Below are 12,809 nucleotides of genomic sequence, written 5' to 3' on the forward strand. Positions count from 1 at the left end.
CTCTCCACTGTCTGCCATGGACCTCTCCTACACTTCATTCTCCGCCGGATTCACGCCTCCAACCGCCGTTTCTTCTCCTTCCTCGGGTCCAAGAAGGACCACAAGCTCACCCACCTGGAGCTCATGACGATGACCGGCTCCAGCCCGGACCCCGACCCCTCAGACCTCGACTTCTCAGGCCATCGGCAGGCCGAAGACCCATCCGCCTCTGACTCTGACCCCGACTGGAACGACGGCCTCCCAGACATGGGCACCAGCCCCCAGCGGGCCATAGACTCACTCGCCTCTGACTCTGACCTCAGGTTCTGGGGCCCTGCAGGCCACAAGCTTCGCCAACCTCAGCTCCAGATCCAGCTTGGACCATTATCCCGACCCTCTCCAGACCGGGAGCCCTCTTACTGCCGCTGGGTCCTACCGCCCGACTTATTCTCCAACCACCCTCTTTCCTCCCTGCAACTCCCAACCTTCCCTCTACCCCTCATTGCCCCTCCATTCCTCTGATCTCTCATCCTCCCCTAACCCCACTCTCCCTGAACATCTCAACTCCCTCTCCCTCCTGATACCTCCCACTCTTCACCATCCTCCGACCCCAGCCCCAACCCTTGCTGTGTCTTCACCATCCCCTCTGACCTTCCCCCCTCTGAGGCAGAACATTCTGTCCTTAGCAAGGGCCTCACTTTTATCCCCCTCCGTCCACACCTCAGTGAGTTCCGTGCTCGCCATGACACTGAACTCTTCTTCCGTTGCCTACATCTCCGAGCCTACTTCTTTGGCAAGGATTCCCCTCCCCCTACTGATGACCCCTTCTCCCATCTTCAACCCTCCTCCTCCTCCTGGACACCCCACCCGGGCCTTCAACCTGCACTTGATCTTTTCATCTCCAACTGTCGCTGAGACAACAACCGTCTCAACTTCACCACTTCTCTCTCCTGTTCCAACCTCACTCCCTCTAAATGCACTGCCCTCCACTCTCTCCGCACTAATCCCAACCTCACCATCAAACCCGCTGACAAAGGTGGTGCCGTAGTAGTTTGGCGGACGGACCTCTACCTCACTGAGGCAGCTCCCTGACACCTCCTCTTACTTACCCCTGGAACAGGACCCCACCAAAAAACATCAAACCATTGTCTCCCGCACCATCACCGCCCTTATCAACTCCGGAGACCTTCCATGCTCAGCTGCTAAACTCATAATTCCCACACCCTGTACCACTCGGTTTTACCTCCTCCCCAAGATCTACAAGCCTGACTGTCCCAGTAGACCCATAGTTTTTGCCTGCTCCTGTCCCACCGAACTTGTATCTGCCTACCTGGACTCCATTTTGTCACCCATAGTTCAGTCCCTCCCCACCTACATCCGGAATACATCCCATGCCCTCCACCTCTTCAATAACTTCCAGATCCCCGGTCCCAACCGCTTCATTTTCACTATGGATATCCAATCCCTATACAGCTCCATTCCCCATCAAGAAGGCCTCAAAGCCCTCTGCTACTTCCTGGATAATAGACCTCATCAGTTCCCCAGTACCACTATCCTCCTCCAGTTGGCGGAACTGGTACTCACACTTAATAACTTCTCTTTTGGCTCTTCCCACTTTCTTCAGACCAAGGGTGTAGCTATGGGCACTCGCATGGGCCCCAGCTATGCCTGCCTCTTTGTTGGTTATGTGGAACAGTCTGTGCTCCAAACCCATTCTGGTACTGCTCCCCAACTTTTCCTTCGCTACATTGACGACTACATTGGTGCTGCTTCCTGCACCCATGCTGAGCTCGTCAATTTCATTGACTTTACTTCCAACTTCCACCCAGCCCTCAAATTCACTTGGTCTATCTCGGACACATCTCTCCCCTTTCTTGATCTCTCGGTCTCCATCTCTGGAGACAGGCTGTCCACTGACATCTTCTACAAGCCCACTGACTCTCATAACTACCTCGACTGTACCTCTTCCACCCCGCCACATGCAAAAATGCCATTCCCTATTCCTAATTCCTCCATCTCCGCCGCATCTGCTCCCAGGATGAGGTTTTCCGTTCCAGGACATCTCAAATGTCCTCTTTCTTTAAGGATCGTGGTTTCCCTTCTGCCGTCATCAATGATGCCCTCAACTGCATCTCCTCCATTTCCCGCACTTCGGCTCTCACCCCATCCTCCCACCACCACAACAGGGACGGAGTTCCCCTTGTCCTCACCTACCACCCCACCAGCCTCCGGATCAAGCACATTATCCTCCGCAACTTCCGCCACCTTCAACAGGACCCCACCACTAAGCACATCTTTCCCTCTCCGCTTTCCACAGGGATCGGTCACTCCATGACCCCCTGATCCACACGTCCCTCCCCACGGATCTCCCACCCAGCACTTATCCCTGTAAGCGTAAATGCTACACCTGTCCCTACACCTCCTCTCTTGCCACCATTCAGGGCCACAAACAGTCCTTCCAGGTGAGGCAACATTTCACTTGCAAGTCTGTTGGGGTCATCTATTGCATCCGGTGCTCCCGGTGCGGCCTCCTCTACGTCGGTGAAACCCGATGCAGATTGGGGGACCGCTTCATCCAGCACCTCTGCTCCGTCCGCCACAACAGACAGGATCTCCCGGTTGCCACCCACTTCAACTCTGCTTCACATTCCCACTTGGATTTGTCCATACATGGCCTTCTCTACTGCCATGATGAGGCTAAACTGAGGTTGGAGGAGCAACACCTCATATACCGTCTAGGTAGTTTCCAGCCCCTTTGTATGAACATTGAATTCTCCAACTTCCAGTAATTCCCTCCCCCTCCCTTCCCCTATCCCTATTTCACTCTGCCCCCTCCCCCAGCTGCCTATCACCTCCCTCATGGTTCCACCTCCTTCTACTACCCACTGTGTTTTCCCCTATTCGTTCTTCACCTTTCCCGCCTATCCCCTCCCTGCCTCCCCTTTCCCACCCCTTTATCTTTCCCCTTACTGGTTTTTCACCTGGAACCTACCAGCCTTCTTCTTCCCACCCTCCCCCACCTTTTTGATAGGGCCTCTGCCCCTTCCCTCTTCAGTCCTGACGAAGGGTTCCGGCCTGAAACGTGGACCAATCTTTTCCACGAGTGCTGCCCGACCTGCTGAATTCCTCCAGCGTGTTGTGAGTGTTGCTTTGACCCCAGCATCTGCAGAGTATTTTGTGTTTACGGTATTTTTCTTCTCTTCAATCCATTTTCTTTTGGATTCTATGATGAATACAGCTCAAAGTGCATATGTGCATATCACTAAGACAGCTTATTGTACAGAATCTACTGTGATTTATCACTGTAGAATATTCTGTTTCTAAGTGGCCACATCCTCTAACCACTAATTGAACCATCAGTCACTCAGAGGATGAGTAGCAGCATCGAGGTGTGGAGCCTTGGTGGAAGTGGCACGAAGGTGAAAAAACGTCACAGTCTGCACAAGTTACAGTGTACCAGAAAAATATATACATACTGTCACCTGAGATTGTTTTGTAGCTCTGTCAGAACAGCAAGCTACTATTCATGAACAGATTGATTTCCGGAGGAACAAAGATGTAGCTTTTGTGACCTCATCTCTTGTTCTGACAGAGAGGGAGAGGGAGAGAAATGTCTATAGGGTTCAAATCTTTCTCCATCGGGAACAGATTGTCGCTTAGGTGGTTTTGAGAAATATGGTGGACACCTGGGTGCAGGATTTCTTGATTTCATCTGGCATGCGTTTGGAGGTTGAAGTAACAGATCCGATCTAACTGGTCCAAGGAGATTGCTTGATAGTGTAAATGCCTAGCTCTTGGTAAGGGTAGGTGAAATATTACTTTGCCTCCTTGTTCTGTTGAACAACATACAAGTCTTTGCTACACACGCTGCTGTCCAGACTCGCACTTCACAAGCCACCCTTTCAAAGATAACATCAACGGACCCTCCACTCAAAGGGAACCACTGGGGCCCAGCTGCAGACAAAGTGAGAACCTGGCATCATCGTGGCTGACCTTCCATACCTACCCACCAGGCAATGATTGAGGGACAATGGTGAGGTGGTTCACTTAAGTTTCAGTTCAGAGTTGCTCAGGCACTGATTTGCTTTAAATCCACTTTGGTCAGTTTAACTTGGTTCTGAGATGAATAGGATAGCTTTGACTTGGGGTTGTAGCTCTTTAGAAGAACACTGTGCAGACATTTACATGATCTCTCCATAAAAATTACAACCATGATACCAGACGAACTTCAACTTTGCCTCTTAGGTTGGTGACTCGACACATTACAAGCCACTCCACAGATTGCCTCTATTTACATTCTTTCTTTCCCTACACAAACATTAATCAAAATTCAAAGTTCAAAGTAAATTTATTATCAAAGTACATATATGTCACCATATATAGTGCTGTGCACAATTCACAGATAGGTATCACCAATATACAGCTAGGGAGCCTAAGAATTTTGCACAGTACTATATTTGTTAATGTGGAGTTGAGAGCAAGTTTGTAAATCTGGCTAGAGCAAAGAATGTTGGGAATGGTGAGGGCAGAGTGCCGTGGGAGGGGTGTGGGACAGGTGCAGACACATTCACCTCTGAGACACCAGGCAAGGTCATTTGATTGCAAACAATTGGTTTATTGGTCATTACAGAATGTCTCTCTGGTGTTTCTCACTCCCTTTTCTTTCCCTTCCCTTTTTCACCGAAGGTGATTCTCCTCTCCCTGCCCCCTTTCCACTCTCAGGCCACAAGAGACCCATATCAGAATCAGGATTATCATTACTCACATTTGTCATGAAATTTGTTTTTTTTTTGCAGGAGTACAGTGCAATACATAAAATTACTTCAGTACTATGCAACCCTGAGATCCATTTTCATACAGCGGTACTCAAAGAATCCAATAACCATAATAGAATCAATGAAAAAGTGCACTAACAGGGCAGCCTTATGATGCAATAACTGATCCGAGCCGGTTTTGGGTTGGTCAGCTATTCTTTACTCAATGCCTTTAGAGAGATACAGCACCGAAACGAGCTGTGCACCCAAGTATGCACCAACCATTAATCACCCATTTATATCATCTATATACTACTAAAACGCTCATGCTCTGTCTGTCTGTGACCTGCAGTTAGCGCAAATGGTGCATTACAGCGGCACTTTTTTCGGCTAAATCGAATTAAAATGCACTAACTTACAGAATGCAGGCAAAGTTCAGGGTTATATATTCGTATAAAATTGCTCATTCGCCAAAATAAACAGGCTCCCTTTTAACCTGACACCCGATCAGCCATCATGGAAAACGGGACGTGACAGCCAGACGCATGCGCATGCCCAGCCTTAGCAGCGACACCTACCGGAGCAAAAGGGCAGGGCAGCTCTATTTCACAGGGTCACATTCTGCTAATTACCATCAGCATGTGCAGGATTGGGACAAATCTAACTGCCTCCCATCAACAAGAGATATTTAAATCTTATTGTAATGACATACGTTGAGACACCCATAAAACCCTTTGCTGCAGTCAAAGGACAGCGGTGACTATACCACGTCCATTTAGGAAAGCACCAACCACATCATCAAGAAAAATCAGCATCCTTTGGTGTTACTGCTTTGTATCTTCTATCCAGCATTAGGGTAAAATAAATGGTCAGCCTAATTATGCCGCGTGGAAAGGGAAGGGGGACATTATGGTCAAGAGATGATGCCAAACGTCGTCGGGAAGTGGCAAGGAGAGGGAGAGAACAAGAATCAGATGAGGCCAGGGCCACAGGACTCCAGGATCAAAGAATCAGGACAAAAAAAGATGAGAGAAGAAGAGACAGAGGAGGAGAGGCATGTACGTCTCCAGGATCAGAGACAAACAACAAACAGCAGAAGAGATGGGGGGGGGCGGGGAATGAAAGGGTTGCATGTCTCCAGAGGGGTAGCAGATAAACCAGAAATAATGCCATCAAGTGTCCTTCGTTAAATGAGGAGCAGCTATATTTGCTTTGCTACGCATCGTTCTTCTTTAATAAACTGAGGTTTTCTACTTCAGTTTCCAAAACAAAGCGATACCAATAGCATTCAGGAAAATTTGATGTTCATTCTGGTCACATCAGACTGCACTACCCTTCTCTCAAAGGGTGCCCCAACGGGTCACCCTGTTGTCTAGTTTCTACAGTATATCAATCCCATTACTGTGGATGTACTACCAAACTCCCTCAGAAGATATCACACTAAACATCTTTGCTCACAGATGTGGATCTCTAGTTTCTATGTGTTCAGCAAATATTTATCCCCTCATATCATTTCTATTAGATAGAAAATCACCTTCATTACATCTCTAGTCTGCACATTCCCAATGGATAGATCAGACAACTGGCTAAGATAACTGGCACTTACTTAAGTGAACAGTTACAGGGACGCAAGCACCTTAGGTCTTAGGGGTTTTTGTGGAAGAGGGGTGCTCATAGTTACTAAACCCTTGGCCTCAAATCTAGAGACGTACAAGTTAGGTGTAGATTTCCACTCCTGCCATTCATGTTATGATAAAGAATGATATTACTGCTCAGTACAAAGTTACATTTTAGAGAGCTCTTACATTGAGAGTTAGGTTATCAATTACAAAACAGTAATTGTGATACAATATATTGGATGATCAATTGGGGTGTAATCCAATGAAGTCAGCTTGGCTGCTTGAGGCACATTCCATATGTTAATACTTAATATCATTAATTTTATTGTCAATGTTGACATACCTAAGGAGTAAAGCTTATGAAATTAAATTTTGATCACTATATACCAAATTCTTATTATCGTTCATGGTAACAAAAAAAAAACCTTATACCACCATAGCTGCTGGCACTGACACAAGGCTGTAATGTTAAAGTGGTTACCTCCCTCCACATAAAACTGAGCTGAAATACAAAAACACTCTTGATCCTTACTTCCACCATAAACACACCTACAGCAAAACGCATCTTGTTGAACAATATCATGTCTAGTGTAGCCTACTCTCTGGTTGGCTCTAGAATGTGTGTACTGAAAAATTGTCTGGAAAGTACTCTAACTAGGCTACCTTGGCGCAGCCTGGTGTACTCAGGTTGTGTGTTTCCATCTGTTTCTTCTACAGCTGCGCGTGGCATCTTTTCATTCAGATTAACCTGCATTTGGCATTTCTGATGGAGTATCCTCCAAGGTCCCTCTGCTTAGACAGGGTAAGAACAGGGGCTAAGTTTATTTCTTATCTACTCCATTACTAGCTGCCTAGAAAGAGCCACCTTCATATGAAAAGACATTACAATATTTTAAATATTTAGACTTTCAGCAGGTTAGGTGGCTGTGGTGAAATGCGATGTTTCAGGTTATTATATTATTGTACATTCAACAATACCGAAGAAAACCCAGAAATAGCAGGCTTGAGAAAGAGTAAAGCAAAGTACACAGGGGAAAGGGTATAAGATGGAAAGATGAATTAATATTAGTGAGAGTACCAGGCAAAAATGGACAGCAATAGACAAGCAAGAAGGGAAAACAAAACAAGAACAGAACCCAAAACTGGAAATCTGAAATAAAATCAAAATGCTGGAAGAACTTGGCTGATCAGGCAGCGCCTGAGGAGAAAGAAACAGAGATACTGTTTCAGGTTGGCAATCTTCATCAGAATTGTGAGAAATTTGAAATCAGATGTGTTTTAAGGTGCAGAGGAGGGAGAGGGTTGTAGGGAATAGAGGAATAAGGAATAGGGTGGAGAACAAGAGGCTGAATAACACTTGTGATGCTATCCAAGACAGTGTGTAGACTTGTCAATCACAGATGATACTCCTAGAGGAGATGTAAACATGAATAAAAACAGAGAATGTTAAACTATGGTAGAACTGAGATACAAAACACTAAAGAAATCTACACCCCCGATGCTGGAAATGAAAGGGTTAATGTATGAAGAGCATTTGATGGTTCCAGGTTTCTACTCACTGGAGTGTAGAAGAATGGGGCAATCTCATAGAATGGGGAAATCTATCAAATACTGAAAGGCCAAGAAAAATGGACGTGGACAGGATGTTTCTAATAGTGGGAGAGTCTACATTAAGACGGCATAGCTTCAGAATATAAGGACGCCCCTTTAGAACAGAGATGAGTTGAACTTTTTTATCCATAAGGTGGTGAAACTGTGGAATTCATTGCCATAGACTGGAATTCATTGCTATGGAGATCAAGTCATTGGGTATATTTAAAGTGGAGGTTGATAGGTTCTTGATTGGCAAAGATGTCAAAGGTTACAGGGAGAAGGCAGGAGAACGGGGTTGAGAGGACAAGAAATCAGCCATGATAGGATGGCAGGGTAGACTAGATGGGCCGAATGGCTTAATTCTGCTCCTATGTCTTATGGTATGTATCCTCACTGAAAGGTGGCTGCAAAGATCTGTAGTTTCCAGAGTCTTGCCATAGATGCCACTCGCAGTGGCGGGCTTTAAGAGAAAAAGCAGGTTGATAGAGCAGCAATTATTCAGAACTGACTATACTTTTGGTGTAATGCAATCAATAATCCCAGAAGCTAAGAAGTTCATAAATGTCAGCTGCATCCATTTAAATTTGCTCCCACCCCCATGCATCTGTAAGAATCTACATCACTATTTACTTAATGTTATCGCCTGAGGCAGGTGAAACGTAAAGTAATAAGATATCAGCCTCTGTCATATTTCTAAAAGGGCTTAATGATGACAAACTTGCATTAATGAGATTTGACATTTGGTCAAAAACTGTATGAAATTGTTGATTTGAGCTCTGTGATACAGAAAGCTTTAACACTGTAATTACTTAGTTCAACAGTACACCGCTACTGACACAAGAGACATGGAAGTGCAAAGAGACAAGACTTACCTGATCTGACATGGAGTGTCCTAGGGGCTTGTCAGGAGTCATATTTGAGATATCTGATGGGTAGCTCAGTGGTGGTGGCCCATGTATAAACTCATTAATCGACGTGTTGGTAGCATTGCCATGGGGGAAATCGGGGAAGTTCCCCTGCCCAGAATAAACAGAATCTGTTGAAAATAAAAAGCAATGTTGTCAATGTTTTATATATACATTGTACCAAAAACACCGTATCATTATACTGTATGCTTCAATCATCCTTAAACTGGCTCCTGCCTTGAATAAATGCTGTGTCAATCAGTGTTACAAATCTACCCATTCCTGTGCTGTAGGCTCTTCTGCGGTGTTCCCTGCTTGATATGGAGCCAAACCTGTCAATGAGGCTAGTTTCCAAGGAGGGGTGCTGCTGACAACATCACTGGTATGAGTTAGAACTTAGTGTTCAAGGAAACACAGTCCTCCGGATAGGAATTCCTCCCCATCCATTGGGAAACCCTTCCCCAAGTGATGTCCTTCAGACACTTCACGGAACTACTTCTCTCCTTCTTTCGAAGATGATTCTACTAAGCTGTGGGCTGGCTCTGTGACCTGTAGTCAATGAACCACATGGCACTGGATCGGACTGAACGGAACTAGACTGTTTCAAGGCTCTGCGATTTAATGTTTTCTTTGAACACGTTCCATGGTATTTCTTTGTTTTGTGGCTTTTTGCAGAAAGATGAATCTCAGGGTTGTATACTACTTACAAACTCTGATAATAAATGTACTTTGAATCTCTGAAATATCCACGTCCTGTTCAGGATATTGGATTCCCAGCACAGTTACTGCACCCCCTCACAGTAGCATAGTGGTTAGTCTAACACCTTACAGCGCCCGATTCCTGTTGCTGTCTGTAAAGAGTTTGTACGTTCTGGGATTCCACTGGGCTCTCTGGTTTCCTCCCACATTCCAAAGGCATACGAGTTAATAGGTTAATAGATCACATGGGTGTAACTGGATGGCAAGGGCTCACTGGGCCAGAGGGGCTTGTATCCTTAATAAAAATAAAAATAAAAATAAATAAAATCACACGCCAAATGCTGGAGGAACTCAGCAGGTCAGGCAGCATCTATGGAGAAGAATAAAGGGCTGGGATCCTTCATCAGGTCGGTTCTTTATTCCTGTCCGTAGATGCTGCCTGACCTGCTGAGTTCCTCCAGCATTTTGTGTGTGTTGCTCTGGATTTCCAGCGTCTGCAAAATCTCATAAAATCACTATCTTTTGCACCCAAATTTTGGACTTCACTATCCTCTTCAAAGGCAATTCTGTCTGCGCAACAAAACTAACGTCTAATGTATAATAATCACCCACAAAGATTTATAGTCTCAGCCCCTTAAATCAGTGGCAATGTGCAGAATCAGAATACAATTTCTAACTGCTGATTTGACTGCTGCAAACGCTCCTTATGCCCCTGACAGTATTATTTTTATTAATCAAACCTGCTCTTCACCACTGGCACATGCAGAATACTCCTGGTTATGAACACAGGAGGTACTGCAGATGCTAGAAATCCAGAATACACACATACAAAATTTTGGAGGAACTCAGCAGGTCAGGCAGCATCTATAGAAGGGATTAAAGAGTCGATGTTTCAGGCCAAGACACTTCATGAGTTCTGATGAAGGGTCTAGGCCCAAAATATCAGTACTTCATTCCTCTACACAGATGCTGTCTGCCCTGCTGGCCCCCTTCAGCATTTTGTGTGTGTGACTGCTGGTTACGTGAAGGTCAAGTGCCGAACCAGTTTTCTGCTTGTTATTTCAGATTGAAGTGCCCATATCCAATAAGCTTTTTCCTTGATCTAACACTGCAAGAATGTAAACATGATTTGTTGACTTGTTATTTAACTCATTCCTTTCCATGATGATTCATAGTTCCTCCTTTCCCTTATTATTCTCTTCCTTCTGTGAACATTACTTTTAAAACCCAGCACTGGCATCACCCAACAACTAAAGTCTCAGTTTTAATCCGTCTCATATAGGTGAGTACCCACTACAAATGCTGGCTTACTTCATGAAAACAAATATAAATGCAGATGCTGGAAACAGGGTATGATGGAACTCATGCTGCCATGCAGTATCTGTGGACTGAGAAACCACGTTCCCTTCTCCACACAGTTCTCAGGAACTTATCATGCTCATGCCCTTCTCTCACTTATCTCCATAAAATGCTTCCTTAATGGTCAGTGTTCATGCCCTTTATCATCTAATTTGTCTAAACCAATTTTCACACAGAATTTTCTTTAAACACCTCACTCCTTCCCAGCTCTGTTTTGAAAATTGTAACCCCTCCCCTCTTCACTAGCTTTGACAGTCTCTGACCAAATATATTAACTGGAGATTCAAAGAACTGCAGATGTTGGAATCTGGAACAAAAAACCATAAAACCATAAGGCAGAGGAGCAGAATTAGGCCATTTGGCCCATCAAGTCTGTTCATGCCTGATTTATTACCCCTCTCAACTCCATTCTCCTGCCATCTGGCCATATAACCTTTGATGCCCTTACTTAATCAAAAACCTATCAACCTCCGCTTTTAACTTAACCAATGACTTGACCCCCACAGCTATTCGCAGCAACGAATTCTATAGATTTATCACTCTTTGGCTTAAGAAATTCCTCCTCATCTCTGTTGTAAAGACAAACTGCTGGAGCAACTCTGTGGAACAAGCAACATCACTGGGTGGAGCGAGGATCTGGAAGTAGAACAATATTTTGAGTTCAAGAACCTGCATCAGAACCCCACAGATGCTGTCCAATCCACTGACTTCCTCCAGCAGTTTGTTTCTTGTTCAAAAACATTAACTGGTTAGTTCTTCCACAGAGGCTGCTTGATTTCATAAACACAAGAAATTCAGTAGATATTGGAGATCCAAAGGAACACACACACACAATGCTGGAGGAAATCAGCAAGGCAGGCAGCATCTATGGAAATAAATAAACAGTTCATGTTTCAGGCTGAGACCCTTTTTCAGGAAGGGTGTGTTGGCTGATTTCATGTTTCATTAAAATGAGCATGGGATAAAATTTTGTGGGGTGTAAATGCACATTTAAACCAGACCCACTTTGGCCCTGTTAAGGTAAAATTGAAGTTTGTATCTTAGTTTACCGTGCCTCTGCTTTAACCTTTCATCATCTGATTATCTATATAAGCACATAGTTGCACCAAAACTGCAGTACACCTCATACCAAGTGGATTGGTGCAATTTAATAAAAGTAAAAGACAAAATTGGATCATTTTTAAAAGAGTCATAGAGCACTAGGCACAGAAACAGGCCTTCATCCCATCTGGTCCATGTCAAACTTTTACTGATATTTGATAGGATTTTGATTAATTAGATCATCAAAGGTTTCTGCGAGAGAGCAGAAGAATAAGACCATAAAACATATAACAGAATGGGGTTGAGAGGGAATGGCTAATTCTGCTCCCTTATCTTATAGTCCATTTTTCTGCCCAGTGCCATTGATCTGCACCTGGACCACAGTCCTTCACATCCTTTCGAACTTTGGTAAAAATCATTCACCTCATACAAAGACAAAAATAATCAACTCATGGTTAATTGTAAAATAATATTTACAGAACATTAGTTTTGATTTTGTGTGAGTTAAATGATCACATAATATAAATGTGTGTTAATTATAAAAACTCTGCATTGAGACAGTGGAGTAAAGCTGAAAATATACAAGCAGTTGAGCTAGGAGATGGTTAATCTTGATTTCATCCAACAGAATCAATTTATTTTTAGACTTCGCCAGGTCACTAGTTCTAACACAGGAATGTGCTCCATTTTTCAAGAAATAAGAGTCGATGTTTCCGTTATGCTAAGCTATTTAGAATAAGATGCAACGGAACAAGTAGCAACTACATAAAAATTATAGGATTATATAATTTGAAATTCAATAGCAAAACATGGAAATTTTTCAGCACTGTGCACATTTGACCATAACTTCCACCCACCCC

General features: G+C 44.3%; 1 protein-coding gene across 5 annotated transcripts in view; it reads right to left on the bottom strand.

The window, feature by feature from the left end:
• The window catches only part of LOC134351082 (zinc finger MIZ domain-containing protein 1-like), a 241,725-nt gene that overhangs the window by 13,632 nt on the left and 215,284 nt on the right, over window positions 1-12,809 (bottom strand). For all 5 annotated transcript variants that reach the window (XM_063057131.1, XM_063057132.1, XM_063057133.1 and 2 more), the window contains one exon: window positions 8,818-8,981. In XM_063057131.1, the coding sequence (XP_062913201.1) occupies window positions 8,818-8,981 (164 nt within the window). The remainder of the gene's footprint in view (window positions 1-8,817; window positions 8,982-12,809) is intronic.

The sequence above is a fragment of the Mobula hypostoma genome, chromosome 8, assembly GCF_963921235.1.
Source record: "Mobula hypostoma chromosome 8, sMobHyp1.1, whole genome shotgun sequence".
NCBI classification, from domain to species: domain Eukaryota; kingdom Metazoa; phylum Chordata; class Chondrichthyes; order Myliobatiformes; family Myliobatidae; genus Mobula; species Mobula hypostoma.